The sequence below is a fragment of the Athene noctua genome, chromosome 2 (assembly GCF_965140245.1).
Source record: "Athene noctua chromosome 2, bAthNoc1.hap1.1, whole genome shotgun sequence".
NCBI classification, from domain to species: Eukaryota; Metazoa; Chordata; class Aves; order Strigiformes; family Strigidae; genus Athene; species Athene noctua.
In genome coordinates, this window is record NC_134038.1 from 157900296 (window position 1) to 157919744 (window position 19449).

Consider the following 19449-nt stretch of genomic DNA (forward strand, 5'->3'; position numbering starts at 1 on the left):
GTTGCTTTCTGGACTCTGACCGTGTCCCTTTCTCCCTTCTTCCAGTGGCTCAGAAGGTGGTGGCTCTACGGAAGAAACAGCAGCTTTCCATCGGCCCCTGCAAGTCCCTGCCCAATTCACCCAGCCATTCGTCTGTCTCTGCGGCCTCCATTCCTTCTGTTCACATCAACCAGGTGGGAAACAGAGCCAGGGACCCCACGTGCTTCTCCACACCCCCTCGGTTCACTCGATACACAGCGCGTTTAGCCTAGCCTTAGACTTGCGCTACAGCCCTGGAGCAGCACTTGGAAAGAGCACAGTGGTTGTCATCCATAGCCCAGAACAGCTTGGTGCTTGCCCAAACCATTGGGTCTGGCTCGTGGTCTCCAGAGATGATGGCAGAGCCGTGAGCGGTCTGCAGGGAAGCTCCTGGGCAGAGCAGAAGGAGGTCTGGGGCTGGCTGGGCAGGTGAGCCTGGGGGGCACATGGTCCTGCTCCCCTGGAAGGTCTTGCACACGTGTACAGGTGGGCTTCTTAGGGGCTGTATTTGGGGAGGGGCGAATTCAGTGGTGAATTGAAGGAGCAGCACAGAGGAGAAGGAGGTTTCTCTTCCCCTCTGCCAGAGGAAGGGCTCTGTGCTGTTCTTCTGGCACAGCATTAGCTTTTGGGAAGATGGTGAAGCTGGAGGTGTTTGTTCTGTGACTCTGGAGGAGCAGAACTGATGAAGGAGGGGCAGGTCAGAAAGCCAAGCAGGCTGCTACGGTGAGTGGCTAGTGAAGGAGATTAGGCAGCCACCAAATTTCATTAGGGCTTTGCTGTAGTTTCCAGCATCCACATAAATGCTGAGCTGGCTCTCTGATGAGAAAGGTGAGATACTGGGCTCTTCTGCTCCTCAGGGGCAGTCAAGCCAACAGATTCCAGCTCTGAAGCAACTGGCATATGAAATCACAGGATCTGTAGCAAGGGCTTCAGGAAATCTGCCTGTCTGGCAAGGTGCTGCCAGACTGAGGAACAGCAAGTGTAGCAGCTGGGTTTATGGAAGATGGGGTATGGCGTAGCTGGAGCAGCTGAGAGCCCCTTGGCTGCCTCAGCACTGAGCAGTGCTTGAAATGTTTTTTGAGTAAGAGAGTAGCTAAGGACTCAGAGGAGCATGTAAAACTGAAGACAATGTGAAGCAAGTTTAGCAAAAGAAATTCCGCCAGGATGACGCTTTCTTTTCTATAAGGGGATTAGCTTTGAACCTCAGAGTGTATCAGACTCTCAGGCTTTGGGAAGACTTCTGGTCCACCACCACAGGGGAGATCTTTACTGTACAAACCTGAGTGGTGTCTGCAGCCACTGGTTGGACTCTTACCTAAAGAATTTTTAAGTACTCCCATGAAATTTATGCCTGACTGTATAGTCTTCTGAAGCTGGACTGCAAGTAGTTGTGCAGAGATTTTTGCAGAGACCCGTGCCAGCTTCCTGGTGCTTCAGGTCACTTGGACACCAGCAAGTTCAGGTGAAGTTCCTGTGTGCAAACGAATACCTTGCTGACAGTCAGAGCTGCCTGATGAAGCTGCGGGGCTTTCTGAGCAAAACTTGCTTTGGATATGAGCAGAGTGAGCAGAGCTGCTTGCAAAACATACACAGCCATACCGTGCCCTGCAGTATCTCTGGGTATGGGTGCTTTTTGAGAAGTTTAATAGGAGGCAGCCAGTGAGTGTCTCTGGTAATTTGAAGATTTTATGAGCAGACCAATTACTAACAGAGACTGGTTGGGAAGGAGAGGCAGTTTGCACTGAAAAGGGGAGCAGAGTGGAAGATGGCCAAGGGCAGCGTTCCTTAGGGAGGAACTGAACACTTGTTTAATATTTTTGTCAGTGTCCAGAGTATGAGAAAAGGGTCCTAACAAATATGTACTAACAGCACTTGCTGTACCCGGCAGCGTGTTTGTAGTGAAGCTAAAAACGTAGTCCCTCTGTGAGGGGAGTGGAGATACCAGACTCCTCAGTCTGATTCCAGTTGCTTGTGTAAATAAGTATGCACTGGAACGGGTGTAGAAAAAGCAGGTGGGAGGGAAAAGAGATCCTAACACAAGAGGAAGTTAATCACTTGGCTTGTTTAGCTGAGGAAAATGAAGGCTGAAATGGTCCAGACCTGATCTTCAAAACACACAGCTGTGAAAGGAAAGAACTTTTTATGAAAAGAAGGTGCTAAAACGAAAGGGGTGAGTTTAAGACTGGCCATGGGGAAGCAAAGTTAGGCATCAGAAGAGGTTTCTAACTGTATGTCATGAGGTGTTTGCTCAGAAACCTCCCTACTTTCCTCCCTGCAGAGTAGCTTTCAGGCTGGTTTGCAGCCGGCGTCCCTGTAGAGGTGGATGCTGGCTCCTTGGCTCTGAGGCGGGACCTTTCCTCTTGGTACCTTGCTGTGCTCCTGGAGCTTTGCCAGAGGGACCTAGGTAGGGAAAACCTCAGGTGGGAAACCAGATCTGTTAAAGGGAAATAATGCAGCTAACAGGAAATTGCAGCTAACTGTGAGGCCTTTCTAGGCAAGAAATGTTTATTGATTGCTTGGGTTGTAGCAGTGTCAGCAGTAATGATAGGCCATGTCCTTCTGGAGTTCCTCCCTCTGTCCTCCCTCCCCTGTACGTGCTCTGTGCCTGCCTGACACTGTGTCCCTCTTCTGTTCAGCAAACCTGGACGCTGCAACGAGGATCAAAGTTAATTTCTGTTCTGTGGGTCTTCTGTGGCTCAACCACAAACCCTTGTGGTTCCCAGTGACCTGCTGCAGTAATCTTTGCCATGATGTTTACACATCTCTCTTGCATTACTAAAAGCACTTCTCCTAAAAATAGAGTGTGAAGTAATGGAACTGAGGAGTGATCGTAAAATGCTGTGAAATACTTCCCCATTCTCACTTGGGCTCAGGAATGAGGTTCTGGAACTGCTTCCCACTGTCTCTAAGAAAATCCAACTGGCTTTGAGGGATGCAATTCACTAATTGCTGGTGTTTCTGATGTGGACCTGGGCAGAGCAGCCCATACACTCTGGTGCGTGCGGGCTTGCTGTCCATGTGAGAGGACACACGTCCAGTAGTGAGTGCAGTGACCCGACAGGTATCAGCAGGAATGCACAAGAGCCCGGAATCGCTGCTCAGGAGTGCACTGGAGTGGTGGTGACAAACCAAAGGTTGTGGTTTCCCCCACAAGCTGGAGCAGCTGTCCCTAACACAAGACTGAGCTGGAGCAGGCAGCTCCAGAGTCCTGCTGGGTGCTGCTCTCCAGGGCTGAGATGCAGAAGTGCTGGAGCCTCTCATGGGGCTGGGGATGGTGCCCTCTCTCCTGGGAGGTGTCCTCTGCTCCTGGCACTGAGATATCCAGTGGGGCAGCTCTGGGAGGAGATGGACAGGCTGTATGCTGTCAGGAAGGATGAATGAGTGACAAGGCCTTTCCAGCATAGTGCTGTGTTCTGTCTTTTTCTACCTGAGGCTATGGGGCTCTTGCCAAGGTTTCTTACTTGCCTTTGCAAGTAAGAGAGCAGGAACTGGCACAGGGAGAAGGATCTCAAGGAAGGGTTGGGGAACACAGAATTTAACATGCTGATGAGGTGGAAAGAATCCAGACAAATAATATAATTAGGAGCTTTTGTTTGCTTCGTACTACAGCTAGGTGTTGGTGCACACAGGCAAGACACAAACACATCGGGACAGAAGGATCTCTTCTTCTTCTCAGTACTGCTTGTGGGAGCAGCAGGACTGGCATTTCCATCTTGAGTGCGTGGCCAGGAGGAGCCCCTGGGAGCCTGTACACCACTATGTCCTAATGGCACCCAGGTTTGGGTGTCAAGAAGTGCTGCCTGATGCTGCTGGCCGTGTGTGCTGGCAGCATTGCTCTGTCCCTTCCAGGCAGTTATGGCATCTTGGGTGGCGTTTTGTTCCCCTTAGCAGGCTGCTTTTCTCAGGGCTGTTAGCAGCAGCATTCCCTTGCTCCTGGATCCTCCCTCTTCCCTTCTGCTGGGAAGTTCAGTTTTGGTTTGGTTTGTTTTTCTGTGTTGAGTTTTGGGCCCTCACTGCAAAAAGGATATTGAGTGACTCAAGTGTGTCCAGAGAAGGGAAACAAAGGTGGTGCAGGGTCTGGAGCACAGGTCTGATGGGGAGCGGCTGAGGGAACTGGGGGTTTAGTCTGGAGAAGAGGAGGCTGAGGGGAGACCTCATCGCCCTCTGCAGCTCCCTGAAAGGAGGGTGCAGAGAGCTGGGGATGAGCCTCTTGAACCAAGGAACAAGCGACAGGACAAGAGGGAATGGCCTCAAGCTGCGCCAGGGCAGGGTTAGACTGGCTCTTAGGAAGCATTTCTTTGCAGAAGGGGTTGTTGGGGTTGGAATGGGCTGCCCAGGGCAGGGGTGGAGTCCCCATCCCTGGAGGGGTTGAAGAGTCGGGTTGACCCAGCGCTGAGGGATCTGGTGGAGTTGAGAACGGTCAGTGTGAGGTTCATGGTTGGACTGGATGATCTCCAGGGTCTTTTCCAACCGAGATCATTCTGTGATTCTGAGCTATGGCTGAGGTCTGCTTCCGTTCATAGATTCGTACCCAGAGAGGTGGTGGTGCCATCTGCGATGAGAAGGATGTTCTGCTTAGTGCCTGGTCTCCTGGCCCATGCGGGCAGGGACATAGCTGTCTTCTGGAGCTGTCAGTGAAGAAGGCACTTGTATTCTGGAAAGAGGAACAAGTGATCCCACAAAGGCTTGTTATGACAGGCAGGAGCTGGGAGGCAGCCCTTCCTCTCATCCTAGTCCTGGGGACATCTTTTCTTGAAGTCGTTTGAGCTACTCATTGAGCCAAATGAAATTTTTTGGAAATGGCCACTGCTTGTCTGTTCTTCTGACAATCTAGCCACTCCATTGCAATTACTGGGAGAGGAGAGACCCCAGAGGACCCCGGTGATTTTGTCACCCATCTGTCCAGAGCACTTCCTTCTGGTGTGAGGTGGTGGCCAGTTTCCAAACCTTCGTGATTGTGCCATGTTTCCAAATTGTCAGGGCTTCGGGACAGTGGTGCTGTGTGAGGTGCTCTGGTGTCCTTGCATAGTGTGGATGATCCTCTTTAACAGTTCTTGAACCAGCTGAAGGCCCTGGTTTCATTTCTGTCTTTGGGAGTTTGGGGTTTTTTTTTGCTTTTATTCCGCAGTGGTGCCTGATGCCTCAGAGGACACTGTTGCATCAAGGTGGGGAGGAAGGGAGCTGTAGTGGCAGCTCAGCTGTGGTCAGGGTTTTTCACCAGCACTCACGAGTGCACCAGACATGCTCGCCAGGTCTGTGACCCTGAGTACTGCGTTCAGCATCTCCCTGGTTCTCTGGTGCGGGAGGAGCCAGGGCCAGCCCCAGGAGTCCTGCACGCTCCCCTGGGGATGCCAGCTCTGTCCCTTGGGCTGTCCCAGTTGCTTGTGGGCTGTGGATCTGCCCCGCTCGAACAGACACCTCAGATCCCCCAGGATGCTGCAGCCCCTTGAGGCCCCTTGAGGCTCTCCTCTCCTGTGTCCTGCCCTGCTGTTGCTGGGTGAGCGGGTGACATGTGTTTGGGAGCCCCCTTTCTCTGCTTGGCTTTGACTTCTGGCAGGTGCCTGTCCCTTACCTGCATGGTGTGGGATTGTCTCAAGCCGGTGGATGCTTTCAGTATTTGCAGAGTTATTCCACCTAATTTCCTTACTGTTGCTCCCCCTTTCTCCATCTTTCTTCAGGGACTCTGAGATGCCTTTGGGAGCACCCCAGGCTGTGGGGTGAGTCACCGTTGCCTGTTTGCTGTGGGATGGAAGGTTGTCTTTCTGCCAGGGAACTCGTTCCCAGCGGCTGGCAGGAGGTAACGCAGGCACCCCACACTGAGCCTGGCAGGCTGGTGGAGTGAAGCGTGTAGTCCCCTGGGCCATGGGAGCCACTGCTGGGTCCTGCCGTGCTGCCTGGGTGCCCGGGCAAGCCTGGCCCTGCTCCGTGGGTGTCACGGCTTCACGCCGATGGCCTTGGCCTGCGGTCCTGCTTGGGCTCTTTGCTCACACAGAGGAGTGCATTTACCAAGACTTTAGTAAGAGAGCAGATGAAAGAGGTGGAAAATTAAAGTTTGCAAGTGAAATGAATCACAAACTGCAGCTCACCTGTGCTGGGTAACGAGTGCTTCCCTGCCTGTCGCAGCATGTTTCAGCAGAGTTCAGTCAGTGTGTGTGTCTCGGCAGCTGAAGCATCGGGTGTTTGCGTTTCCTTGTGGAAATGCCGCCATTTCATGGCCCATACGCTCCTCTGGCTTCTTCCCTGTTGCTGCGCAGGCGATGAATTGGTGGCTGCTATTTGTTTGCACTCTTCAGAGCTTTTCTCAAACTTTGCTCCTTGTTCTACCTCATGCCTTTTTATGTCACAAGTTCCTACATCTTAACTTTAGCTGAGTTCCTCCCTGCTCGGGCACCCTATGGCACTATCAGTATTCTTTGAAGTTCACAATATTCACCCATGGAATTCTAACAGGAAGGATTTGTCCCATGTGTGTTTTACTGTTTTCAGCTTCCGCTGTGTTCTTAGATTTTGATAGTGACCACAGGTGGTGTTGATCAACAAAGGAATTGCCAGGAGCAAAAATAAGGTATTTGCCCAGACCTGTCAGGGTTCTGCCCCATCCCTATGATTTGTCCTGGGTCCCTGGATCCCCACTGAAGTCTTGGAGCAGTCTGCCTCAGCTGAGCGGTGTGGTGGCTCAGGATTGCCTGTGTAGCCAGAGGCTGCATTGCTGTCTGCCTTTGGGGGAATTTCTCCTCTGCCCCTAAACTCACAGGATGGCACTAGCCCTCACAGTTGCTTTCGTAGCTTGGTGTGAGACATCCTTCAGCCCCAGGACCTTTCCTGAGGTTTGGGTGTCTGGAACACCAGCAAGCTCAAATGCTCGTGTCCTTTGTGGCTCAAGAAGGACAGTAACCTTGACTTGTGTCCAACACTAGGCAAACTTATGGGCTAAGGAAAATTACTCTGGCCAGGCAAAAGTTACAAAGAAGTTTACAGTGGGTATATAAAATGTAAACTACAGTTTAACAAGATTTCTTCCTAGGACCTTCAGTGTCCATCACCTAACATCCATAGAATTTGTCCCAGCTGCTATGGCAGGAGCTCAAACTCTACAGCCTCTTCTGAAGTGAATCCTTCCCATAATCATAACTTCATAAATATGCTGACAAGGTTACTGAAATAAGCAGAGCTTAGGCTGAAGACTACCTGAGAGTGGTTTCTGGACTCCTGGTAGCCTTGCCTGGCTCACCTTTCTGGGTAACAGGTTCTCTGTGTTGCAGCATCAGCTATCTCTTCCCTCACAAGTTGATTCTTTTTCTTTTTTTGACATGTTTCACGCATTATGCATCAGTTAAATACAGAATGTACACGTATTGTTATGCCTGATCCTAGACTTGAGCTGTCTCAGCAAATTCTCTTCAACTTGGTAGACTTAGCCTTCTGCATTTGTTCCTTCATCACAGCATTTGCAGTCTTGAATCTGTGGTTTGCAGCAGCTCTCTCTGTTAAAGGTTCCAAAGTCACTGGCAAGGTGGCACATTGCTTTGCTTCTCTGTGTCCCCGGTGATGTCCCCTTCCCTGGGACATGGCAGCAGAACGTGGTTCAGCACAGGGTTCATCAGCTGGGCAGCCTGAGGAGGAGCTCCCTGGTGACATTCACTTCTCTGGACAGAGTGCCTGGCCTCTTTTACAGAATCACAGAATGATCTCAGTTGGAAAAGACCTTGGAGATCATCCAGTCCAACCATTACCCTCACACTGACCGTTCTCAACTCCACCAGATCCCTCAGCGCTGGGTCAACCTGACTCTTCAACCCCTCCAGGGATGGGGACTCCACCCCTGCCCTGGGCACCCATTCCAACGCCCAACAACCCCTTCTGCAAAGAAATACTTCCTAGTACTAATACATCCTAATACTTCCTTTAACACATACGACCAGATTCCCACTCATTTTGTGTTTCAGGGCACCAGAAGCTTTCCTGTCTCCAGGCAGGCTCGGGACAGCCCAAGTCCTGGGCTGCAGGGGATCTGTTGCTTGGTGCTGTCCTGTCTCCAGGATGGTGTTAGGCTCTTTCCAGACCTACGTGGAGATGGTGACTTTCAAGGACATTTTGTCAGGGCACTGTGCCTCCCCATGGGCTTCACCTCCCTACTGTGAGGGAGGTCCATCTTAGAGTCCTTCCAGAGCAGGATTTCCCTGTGGCACACCTACCTGCCCTTGGTCAAAAGTCCCTTGCTCTGCCTAGACAGGAAGAAGTTGGGCTGAATCTTGGACGGCTCTTTCCTCTCTTAAGAGAAGCTCTCTTTTGTGTGCCTTCTCCCATTTCTGTTATCAAAGACAATTCACAGCTTGGGTTAAAATTGCCTCTTTCTAGGAGACTGGGCTGCGGGGTCATGGTTGCTGCTCTGCCTATACAGCCTCTTCGACGCTTCTAATGTTTCTTAACTGCTTGTCTCAGAATAAGGCTCAGATCCCACTGGCCACAGCATGTGTTTTCTCACTGAGTACCTCTGGCAGATCCTGGTACCGCATGTGCTTGCACTTTCTGCTCTAAGCAGTAGGTGGGAGTGGAGGAAGTCCCAGGGCCGTCGTCGACTGGCACTGTGTTGTAACTGTGTGAGCTGAGAGGAGGCGAACTGCTCCCTGCAAGGGGTGCCGGAGCTCTCCTAGCCTTCTAGGGACAGCTTCTTCAATCTATTTTGCAAATACTGGTCAAGGATCAGCAGAACTGCCCAAGAGAGCTCAGGCTGCCCCATGCCTTGTCATATGTAGTAAGATGTCCTGGGCTGCAGATCTGAGATACTTTTGTACAGGTGTTGCTCCTTGGGACCTCTTGTAAGCTCATAGCCAGGTCGTGGCCTGCAGAGCCTGTGTGAGCAGAATAGGAGTGAGCAGCTACTTGTCTGACAGAAATGCATTGCTGAGGTTGTCACACAAACTGCATCGTTAGATCTTCCCACAGAATCACAGAATGATCTCGGTTGGAAAAGACCTTGAAGATCATCCAGTCCAACCATTAACCTCACACTGACCGTTCTCAACTCCACCAGATCCCTCAGCGCTGGGTCAGCCCGACTCTTCAACCCCTCCAGGGATGGGGACTCCACCCTGCCCTGGGCAGCCCATTCCAACACCCAACAACCCCTTCTGCAAAGAACCTAAAAGCCAGTCTAAACCTTCCCTGGGGTAGCTTGAGGCCATTCCCTCTTGTCCTGTTGCTTGTTCCTTGGCTCAAGAGGCTCATCCCCAGGTCTCTGCACCCTCCTTTCAGGGAGCTGTAGAGGGCGATGAGGTCTCGCCTCAGCCTCCTCCAGACTAAACCCCCCCAGTTCCCTCAGCCGCTCCTCATAATGTCTGTGCTCCAGGACATGTCTTCCCCTCTCCCTGAAGCCAAGTGAGTTGTTAGTGGAGACACAGCGTATTGTTCCACATGTTCCCAGACACGGGCCACTGCAGCCAAGGCCATGGTGGTCCACAGTCACAGGACGTGTGTGCCACCCTTGAGGTCTGCATGGGGTCACCTCAAAACCAGTAACAGAGATGTGTTTTACATAGAGCATGAGCTTGGCTTGTGGCACCCCGTGCTCCAGGACACTGGAAAGGTGAAGGCTTGACTCACTGGGACACACATCCCTGTTGGTGTCGTAGCTGTCATCATGAGACAAGGAAGAGACTGAGTGGGACTTGGAGCCAGGCATGTTCTGGGCTGCCTCGCAGCTTCACGGCTGGTGAAGGCTGGCCTCTGCAGAGAGGAGGGTTCTCCCCAGCAGCGTGTCTGAGGGGTAGCTGCACCGCCTCTGTGTTTTGGAGAGGGAGTGCGCTGAAGTATCCCCAGCTGTGTCCCTCTGAGGAGAGAGCCAGCTGCTGCTGTTCAGGGCTGCATGGTTCATTGCTGCCTCCGTGCCTTCGCTCGAGAGCTTTGTCTGGAAGGGCTTCCCTGGCAGCCAGTGTCAGCTCTCTGTCCATTTGCTGCTTTTCACTGCTGATTTTGAAATTTTAACATTGTACCACTGGAAAAATTAGAGCAGAAAGAAGGGAAACAGCCTGTTGGGCCAGAGCAGCACGTGGTATGGGATGTCTCTCATGCTGCACTTCCTCGCCCCCAGTGTTGGAGGCTCTGTAGGTGGAAGGCTGGAAGGTGTTTCTGCAGTGGAAGGTGTTTCCGCAGTGGTGCCTCCGGGCAGCTGCCTGTCTGTCTGACCGTCCGGTCTTATTCTGCCTTAGGCCACCAACGGTGGAGGAGCCTTCAGTGACTACTCCTCCTCCGTGCCCTCCACACCTAGCATCAGCCAGCGGGAGCTGCGGATCGAGACCATTGCTGCCTCCAACACACCCACCCCCATCCGCAAGCAGTCGAAGCGACGCTCCAACATATTCACGGTAAGCGACCCTGGGGTCGGAGGAGCTTTGGGATGAGTTTTCAAAGAGCGGGGACAGGAGTGGGTCCGCAGCAGCCTTTTTTGTGCACTAGTCTCTAGGTGAAGCTCGCTGTGCTGGCCAGGGAGGGATGGGTGACAGGGTGGGGTGCGTGGTGGGGCAGGGGGAGGTGTCCCGGCAGGGTGTGCGGCAGGGAGGGAGCCTTCTACGTGCGTAGGGACAGCGGAGCGGAGCGAGAGCTGCTGCTGGTGGGTGTGTGCGTGCGTGGGGGAGCGCCTGAGAGCAAGCCCTTCCTCGCACACATAGGAGCGTGCACGGGGTACGCTCGTGTGTGTGTGTGTGGAGCGTGTGCGCGTGAGCAGAGCTCTCCCAGCTTTACCAGGGAGAGCTGCGCTTTGTGCGTGCACAGTGCCAGTGACCTCTGCTCCTCCTCTCCTTGGGGCCGTGTCCCCCGAGCATGGTGTGAAGCCGCTGGAGACTGGGCCTCTGGTTTGGTGCCGGCCGAGCTGTGCCAGGCAGCGCTGTGCAGAGCCCAGTGCGCAGCACTGAGCCCTGCTCGCTCCAGTACCCAAACCCTGCGTCTGTGGGACTCGAGCAGCACGCCTGGGAACTGCTGTGGGGTGTGGAGGGAGGGGAAGCATTAGGGAGCCAGCGAAGCCGAGGGCCCCAGGTTGGTGCAGGGTATGTTGGCAGCTATTCTCTCTGCTGGTTGAATTGCAGCCTGCCTCTCAGCACGCTCTCACACCATGCACACACCCGTCCACGTGCACACAGTCCTGCCCACACACTTACCCTCGCTGTTAGCACAGCCCACGAGTTTCCCCTTGCTGTCAGCACACACGTACTCCTAGTCCCCGTGTCTAGCGTAGATAGCCTCTGTTCCCCATGTAAATGTGCTCCTCTCCCCCCTGGTGCCCCTGTAAATGTGCTGGGCTCAGGCCTCTCTTCTCCTCCCCATCTAAATGTGCTTTCCAGCCACCATTGCTCAGTACACCCATGTCTGCTGTCTGTGGAACTGGCCACCACGAGGTCCTTGTACATGTTGCACCATGTTACCCTGTGTGAACAGCTGCCATTGCTCTGGACCAGACCTCATAAATTCACAACACCCCGTGCCCCCTCCCTCTCACTGCACTATTGGCATCCAGCGTTCCCCCCACTCCTCGTGATGGGAGCATACCCATCTCCCCCAGCTTCTGACATCCTGGAAGCAGCGTCTCGGATGTCCTGTGCGCTCCATGCTCTCCCCACCATTTTCAGCTTGCACATGCACATGGCCCGGGCCCCGGCCCTGCTCCTCAGGCTGCCTGGCAGGTCGGCTGTCCCCCACCATCCTCCTCCTCCTCCCTCCCAGCACGCACCGCCCTTGGTAGCGGAACCACTGCTCCTCACGCATGGTTGTTTCCTTACTTGCCCTCCCCTCCTCTGTGTGCCTCCCCGAAGATGCCCTGTAGGTCTCCTGTTGTCGATGGTCATGCTTATTGTTGCACTTCAGTGCTGATGGATGCTTCTCCTCCCTCCCCGCCGTTTCTCTCGCTCATGCTTGCTGCTCTGCACCAGTGCGCGCGGGCGCTCATGCACTGCCACCCATCCTGCTCGCCTGCGTCCTGACGGGTTCCGGACTCGCCGTCAGCTCATGTTCACGCTCTCTCACTCCTCCTGGAGCCCCATGCTCAGCTCACTTGGTGTGGGCACACACTCGTTGGTGGGAGGGGGGGCGGCTTGCTGTGGGGCTCACGCTTATTTGCTGTGGACGTCATCATCCGTCTAGGGCTCTCGCTTGCTCGCTCATTCTGGGCTCAAGCTTGCTCACCCTGGCTGTGGGGCTCACCTGCGCTCATCAGGGCTCGCGCTCACTCGCCGCGGTGCCGGGGCTCACGCTCACCTGCTTGCTCTTGTGCTGGTGCACATACATGGCTCACGTTCAAGTCTTCGCCCCATTTTTGGTCGTGGCAGCAGCAGCAGCTCCCGACACCTCCTCCCGCAGTGGGACAGGGCCAGGAAGAGCAGGGAAGGACGGGAAGGAAGGGAAGGCTGTTTTTCTGCCGCTAGCTGTTCCTAGGCAGGCAGCATAGTGTAGCCAGCAGCAACCCTCTCCTCCTTCTCATGGGGTCCCCCGGGTGGGCACAGGCCTCTCTGAGCTCCGGTGCTGGGCAGGGCCGTGCTCCGCTCGGCTCCGGGAGCAGTTGCAGTCCCACACTGTGCCTGGCTCCTTCGTGTCCAGTCCTCCTCCTCCTCTCCTCTCCTCCTCCTCCTCCTCCTCTTCCTCTCCTGCTCTCGCTCCCCTCCCACTCCCCACGCCGATGGCACCCTGGCGCCGCAGCGGCAGGGGGCTGTGTGCCCGACAGCACGAGGTGGAGACAGACTCTGCCCGAGGTGCCCACCCCGTCCCTGCTAGCTGGAGCCCAAACCCCGACTGCTGCTGCCGCCGGCGCCTCGCTCCGTGGCCTGTCTGTCTGCCTGTCCGCTGGCGCCCATCGCTGACAGACTCGTGTCCGTGTTCTGAGTATAACTTGCCAAACTCTTTATTCTTTCGATATTTGCAGATATGTGCCACTGTTTCCAACTTTTCATCAACAAAAAGGCCTTTCCAACTCCTTCCAAATTAGAAGATCCAGGTGGTTACACACGGCACCTCTGTACAAATTCTCTCACTTTTCATTGCCTCTCCAGGGCCGGATAAGGGATGGGCACTGGGATTGATCTAAGATTAGAGGCTCGCCCGCCCTCCAGCCAGCATGGGTCCCCCCCTCGGAGACACGCAGGAGCCTTTTAAATCCCCCCAATGTAAAGTCTAGGAAGCGCTGAGACGGCCTGCGCCTGCACTTTAAGCTGGGACATTTCTGGGCCTGCTGGATGCTGTCTAGGCACTTTCCATGCTCGGGGATGCCAGGCGGACGACCCTCATGGGATGGGAAGACCTGCAGACCCATCGGGACCGGGCGACAGCAGCGAGTGGAGCTGGATGGGCCAAAAGACGCTTTGCTGCTGCCTGCGGGAGCTGCTGTTAGCGCCTGCCGCTAACACTCCGCTCCTTCCTCCCTACTGCACCTCCTGCAGCCTGCATGGACTCCTGCTCCTCCTCCTCTTCCTCCTCGCAGCAGAGCAGCCATCTATGTCTCTTTAGTTTTCTTCTCTTTCAATCTCTTTGTTTTGTTCTGGGCCCAAAAGCAAGTGAATCGGTGTCCCAGGCGTGTGGGGCTCGTGTCCCTTTCTGATCCAAAGCACATGGGGCGCTCCCGGACTGAGGGGGTGTGTAGGACGCTCCAGAGAGACGCTGCCGCTGCCCTTCTGCCATTGTTGTGATTCTGAATGTATTGATTGTGCTCCATGCCGTGTATGACTTGATATTTTCCTCTGTCCTAAGCACTTTGAATGAGTTCTGCTCAACAGACTGTATATTTCATATTGTATTTATTGGAGTTTGCTCTCACCGCAGCCGCCCTCGGGGGCTGGCGGGTTTTGCTCTCAACTCTCTAGACGTGTGATAGATATTTATTGTCCATGCTCTTTTGTAAGGGGCTGGTATCTGCCCGGTGACCTGTGCTACTTTGTATGGTGCAAGTGTGTTAACAGAATAAATCTGTTGGATTAGTAGAGGTGTGAGTTCCTTCACTGCCTTAGCCTCTCCTGCTTCCATCCATGCTCCACCTGCATCTCATGCCATTTCTGTCTGTCGCCATGTCCCGTGTGCCCCCGCGGGAGGGGGGGTCAGAGGCAGCCCCGTTCTGCTAGGAGGACAGCTCCGCTTGCAGTCATGGGGGGAGAGGACAGCTTGCCAGGGGACAGGAGGTGGGGAGGCTGGGGCTGGAGTGTCCCTAGAGGGGACGGGCAAGACGCTGGCTGCTCCATGCACTGGGAGACCTGGCCTGGGGGAGAGTGGTCTGGTCTGGCAGCCCGCTGGGGACGTTTCCGTCTCCTGTGCCTCCATCTCTAACAGACCTGTGTCTCTTCTCTTCCAGTCTCGAAAGGGCGCGGACCCGGAGCGGGAGAAGAAGGTGCCAGAGTGTAAAGCGGACAGTATCGGCAGCGGGCGGGCCATTCCCATGAAGCAGGTTCGATCCTCCTCCCTTCGCCCCTGTGCGAGAGCAGGCTCCCTGGGGAGGTGCCGCGAGGCTTTACGGTGCAAATTCGGGGTGCCCTCGCTCGGTACGAGGTGCGGGAGAGCGCGGAGGAGCCCCCGCGCCAGCTGCAGGAGGGCTGCTCCAGCCGGCGAGTGGTTCCAGCAGAGGGCATCCGCGCCCCGCGCCCGCTCCCCGGCCCCCCATGCTGCAGCCCCCCACGCTGCAGCTTCTCCTCTCCTCTCCTCTCCTCTCCTCTCCTCTCCTCTCCTCTCCTCTCCTCTCCTCTCCTGCTCCTGCTCCTGCTCCTGCTCCTGCTCCTGCTCCTGCTCCTGCTCCTGCTCCTGCTCCCCTCCGGCAGGACAGGGAGGCTCTCTTCACCGTGGGCAATGGCAAAAACTAGCCAGCGCAGTGCCTGTGCTGTGAGCTGCATGAATTGGAGGCGGGCAGCCACTTGCTCTGGCAGCAGCATGTTTGACTCTGCCTCCAGGGTTCCAGGGAAGCTCGAGCTGCCTGGAATCGACCCCAGGTGTTGCCTGTCCCCATCTCCATCAGCTGGAAAGCAGCAACGGGTAATATCTGAGCCAGCCAAGTGGTATGGCTTGCCTGGGTGATGTTTCCACCCAGATTTCCTTGCACTAAGGCTCATCCACACGCTGCTGTGCAGCACTTGGCTGTGCTTCTGCCTTGCCCCCTCTGCTGTGAATCCATTTTTCTTCCAACGGCCACAGCTGGCCGCTTTCTGCCCCGTCTGCCTATGCACGTGAGGCCGGTGACACCTCTGTGTCTCAGGAGCAGCAGGGCAGGAAGGCAGAGTCTGCATCCTGACCAGGTACTGTCTCCCTGCGACCGTTTTGTGCTGAGGGAAAGAGCTCCCCTGAGAAGGACTAGGTGAGGCTGGGCTGACTAATGAAGGGGGTAGTGGGTCAGAAGAGAGAGACCCTGCTCACTGCTGGAGCTCCCAAAGCTTCCTGCCCTTTCCAGTCCGTGCAGTAACACTGCAGAAGGTTTGTTCTTCGTGCCGCTGCATGACAGGGCAGCACTGGAAGGAGGGCTGTGCCTGTGAGGGCTGTGCCTGAGAGGGCAGTGTGCTGACAGTCACCTCTGGGCTGGAGGGGAGCGGTGGCTGGGGAAGCAATACCGGGGGGTGCAGGGGGTCTCTACTTCTAGAGCGCCAACAATTTACACAGCCCCAGCAGGAAGGGGTCTGTCACCTGTGTGCCACGTCGTGCCCCTTCTCTCTCTGCAGCACAGGTCTGGTTTTATTTTTTTAATCCCCTAATTAGAGTGGGGATCAAGGCTTTTTTTACCGTTTCTTCCTCCACAACCACCACAGGGTGCTTGCCTCTCTGTCCACACTGCTCCTGTCTTTTAGGTTAATGGTTGGACTAGATGATCTTCAAGGTCTTTTCCAATCTAGATGATTCTGTGATTCCCAAGCAGAGCTGACTGCCTCTGTGCACCCTCCGGTTGGGGCTGTGTGCTGGTAACGATGGGCATGCCGGCTCCAGCACCACCTCACGCTAACTAGGGAGGCTGCAGGGTGCACAGTCCAAGCCCTGCCTCCATGCCACGTCTGCTGCCTTTTGGCTGCCAGGCAGCATGATGGGTAGTTGCTTTGCGGTGGCAGTGCTCGTGTGCTCTTGATTTTGAGTCAGCCCAGCGTGGGCAGGTGGGGGAACCAGTGGGCAGTTGTTCTGTGGTGGAAAAGGGGAGGCTGAGAGCAGAGCAACCGGAGCTTGGAGCTAGACCTGGCTAGGCTCCCTAAAACTGCTGCTGGCTGCAGGAGGTCTGGTCACGGGAGCGTTTCCACAGCCTTTGGTATCTGGGCCTTTGGGTTGCTTTTCCCAGGATTTCCCTTCACTCAGCAGGGCAAAAGGCTTTCTTCGTTCTCTGCTGTGTCTCTCTGTGTTGCTAACTGGGCCTGGCCTTATCCAGTCTGCTGGGGATTGCAGCATTTTAGTGTAATTATTAAGTCGTTGCTGTAGGCAGAGCAGTGCTGTTACTGTGTTAACAGGTGGAAAACTGAAACAAAGGCCTAGGTCTGCAAAACAAAGCTTGCGCTTCATTCCCATGCTTTGCTAGAAGTAGGTGCTGAACTACTTGCCTGGTTCCAGGACATCAGAGAAGTGACCAGTTTGCACAGCAGCAGCTTGCCAGGAAAACCTGGAGCAAAACATTACCCTGTGAGATCTGGGTCTGTGGCCAGGCTCAGGACTGGCACCTCCTGTAGCCAAAGCTGTGGGAGGTGATTTCGCAGGGGAGATCCTGGAAGTCTGTTTCTAGGAACAGGTACTGACACTGGGGGAAGAAGAGTGTCTTGTCGGAAAGGTAGGCATGGGTTTATGCCAACAGCCCTCTCCCCCTGGGCTCTGACTGACTGTGTTGCGCCGTACCGGAGCTGCTGGCCCTGGGGCAGCACTCCAGCTGCAGAGCACTGCTGTGACCTGTCTCTTGAGATACTGTGGCACTCTGAAATCACTGCCCTCCCCCTGCTTGAATTAAACAGTTGTGCTACAGCATCTTAGGAAGGCACAGAGCTTTGTTCCTAAAGGACAAACCAGGTCAATATCCACATGTGGGTTTGGGGGGATGGGGTTGGTATAAACATGCAGTGCAGTAGATCCGGAGCAATACCAGAGTACTGCAGTTCTGCACCATCCCTGTTGTGGCTGTTGGCTGGGTCATCCCTCTGGGAGGAGCGATGGCTTGGTACCACCGATCTGAAAAGGAGCAAAGGCTGCCAAGGAGCTCCATATCACAGAGATTCAGGATAGGTGATGATTGCTCTGGTCTCTGATACAGACCTGCCCTTTCTGAACAATCACGGAGATCTCATTGTTTGCCATCTCTTTGAAGGGCAGTGTAAGAGCAAGGCCTGTAGCTAATTTCACTCTTACGTGGTCTGGTGGTCCTGCCCCGCCATAGAAGAGCAGAGAAGCCGGTTGTTTTGAGGGCTGTAGAGTGGCAAACATGCAGGATCTTGTTCCTGGGTGCTTGGTGTCAGACTGCTTCTCTTCCCTCAGTATGTGTGCACTGCTGGGCTGATGGCAACACATGCTGTGCCTGGGGTGCTGCGGCCACTCGTAGGGAGCCTGGGGAGCAGTTTGATCCCTCTGCTTGCAAGAACAAGACTGATGCATGCTGAAATTACCTAAAGATCGTTGAAGTCAGAGAGTGATGTGGAGCAGCAGTAGGGGTTGTTGCCCTGCAGTGTCCTTCCATGATGGCTGTGATCACTGTGACCAGTGTGCGAGCTTCTCCTGGACGCTGTGGGTTTAGTCTGGAGAAGAGGAGGCTGAGGGGAGACCTCATCGCCCTCTACAACTCCCTGAAAGGAGAGTGCAGAGACCTGGGGATGAATCTCTTGAACCAAGGAACAAGCCACAGGACAAGAGGGAATGGCCTCAGGGTGAGCCAGGGAAGGTTTAGACTGGCTATTGGGAAATATTTCTTTGCAGAAGGGGTTGTTGGGCGTTGGAATGGGCTGCCCAGGGCAGGGGTGGAGTCCCCATCCCTGGAGGGGTTGAAGAGTCGGATTGACCCAGCGCTGAGGGGTCTGGTGGAGTTTAGAATGGCCAATGTGAGGTTAATGGTTGGACTGGTTGATCTTCAAGGTCTTTTCCAACCGAAATCATTCTGTGATTCTGTGATTGCCAACAGCCTTGTTTGGAGCTCGGCGCTTTGGTTTTCTGAACAGAGCCAAGTCTGATGGCTGGGAAGGCTGACCACAGAGTGGGATGGTGGGTTGGGTGTTGCAGAAAGGAGGAACGCTGGGTGGAGACTTTGCTTGGCTGAGAGGGGACATCTGCTTGTCATGGAGGTGTGGTGGCTGGCTGTCGCTTGTCACCACCTTCTGCAGCACCTCTGGGTGACCCGCTCTGTCTCCTTTACACCCCCCACATCTAGAAAAAATGGAAATCCCCAGTGGGACAGGTGAGACCATGGATGTTGAGTTGCCTTTGCTGGGGCTGCTCTGTACCATGGGCTCAGGATCCCTTTGCTGCAACATCCTTTTGCTGATACGTAGGTTCAGATGGTCCTGCAAGGTGGGAAGAGCTTCTTCATAGCTGGACGCTTGTCTCTGAGAAGTGGGTTAATTACGTCAAGAGACTAAGCCTCCGCAGCTGTTTGTTACTAGAAGTGAACTCCTAATTGCACATGTACCAGATTCTTTCTGGGAAGGCTGCGCAGGCAGCCTGGGGGTCCCCAGGTCCCTGGCCCGGCTCAGTTTGGGCCATGCACTCCAGTAGGGCCCAAGGCGGGTGACTCCTCCTCCTTGGGAGCTGGGATCATGCTGGGAGCTTAGATTACATTTAAATTGCCATTTGCATTTTCCAATCAATACGCGACTTTACAATTAAGTTTGGTGTTAAAATTCTTAGCAAAAAGTGAGTGGAAGGGAGATTTGTGGAGTAAACGAGTCCTTTGGGGGCCATCGCTACTCCCTGCTTCATTACGCTGCATATTGCTGCTGCTGCTTTTACTGTGCACCACCACAATCCAAACACAACACAGAGACGCTCGTGCTGGCCGACAAAATGCCGGGAAAGAAAGGCAAAGTGGGGAGAGGAAGAGGGTTGGGCTCTCTTGCCTTTCGTCTCCGGCAGCTTCTTCCCTGCGTGCATGACTTCCACACTCAGGAAGAAACTTGTGGAAGAGTTATTTCTTGTAAATCTTCCTGGGAGAAGCAGAGGGAGCTTGGGGTACGGCAGCATGCGCTGGCACGGGGGTCTCGGCAGGCCTGAGGAGCCCGGCCGGGAGGCACGCCGCAGCGCGTGTGCCAGAGCACACCCAGGATGAGTGTGGAGGGGTTCAGCTCAGCTGTGGGGATGTGCCTGCCTGTTCTCCTGCATTTCGCCTGGCTTTGTCCTCCTGGCCGCTTCTTGCTTCTCTCTGTGGGGCCTTTCCACCAGGAAAACCAGAGTTCTCGGGATGCTGCTGGGCCAAATCTCCACGTTCTGCCATCAAAACAGAAGCTGGGCTACAGAGTTGTAACCTCGATGCAG

General features: G+C 54.7%; 1 protein-coding gene across 8 annotated transcripts in view; it reads left to right on the forward strand.

Moving 5' to 3' along the window:
• The window catches only part of AGAP3 (ArfGAP with GTPase domain, ankyrin repeat and PH domain 3), a 147226-nt gene that overhangs the window by 69235 nt on the left and 58542 nt on the right, over positions 1 to 19449 (forward strand). For 6 of the 8 annotated variants that reach the window (XM_074900851.1, XM_074900850.1, XM_074900853.1 and 3 more), the window contains 3 exons: positions 46 to 173; positions 10227 to 10382; positions 14342 to 14434. In XM_074900851.1, coding sequence (XP_074756952.1) covers positions 46 to 173; positions 10227 to 10382; positions 14342 to 14434 — 377 coding nt within the window. Of the gene's footprint in view, positions 1 to 45; positions 174 to 10226; positions 10383 to 12925; positions 13977 to 14341; positions 14435 to 19449 lie in introns of those variants that run through there. The other 2 variants (XM_074900855.1, XM_074900856.1) reach the window with 2 other exon arrangements.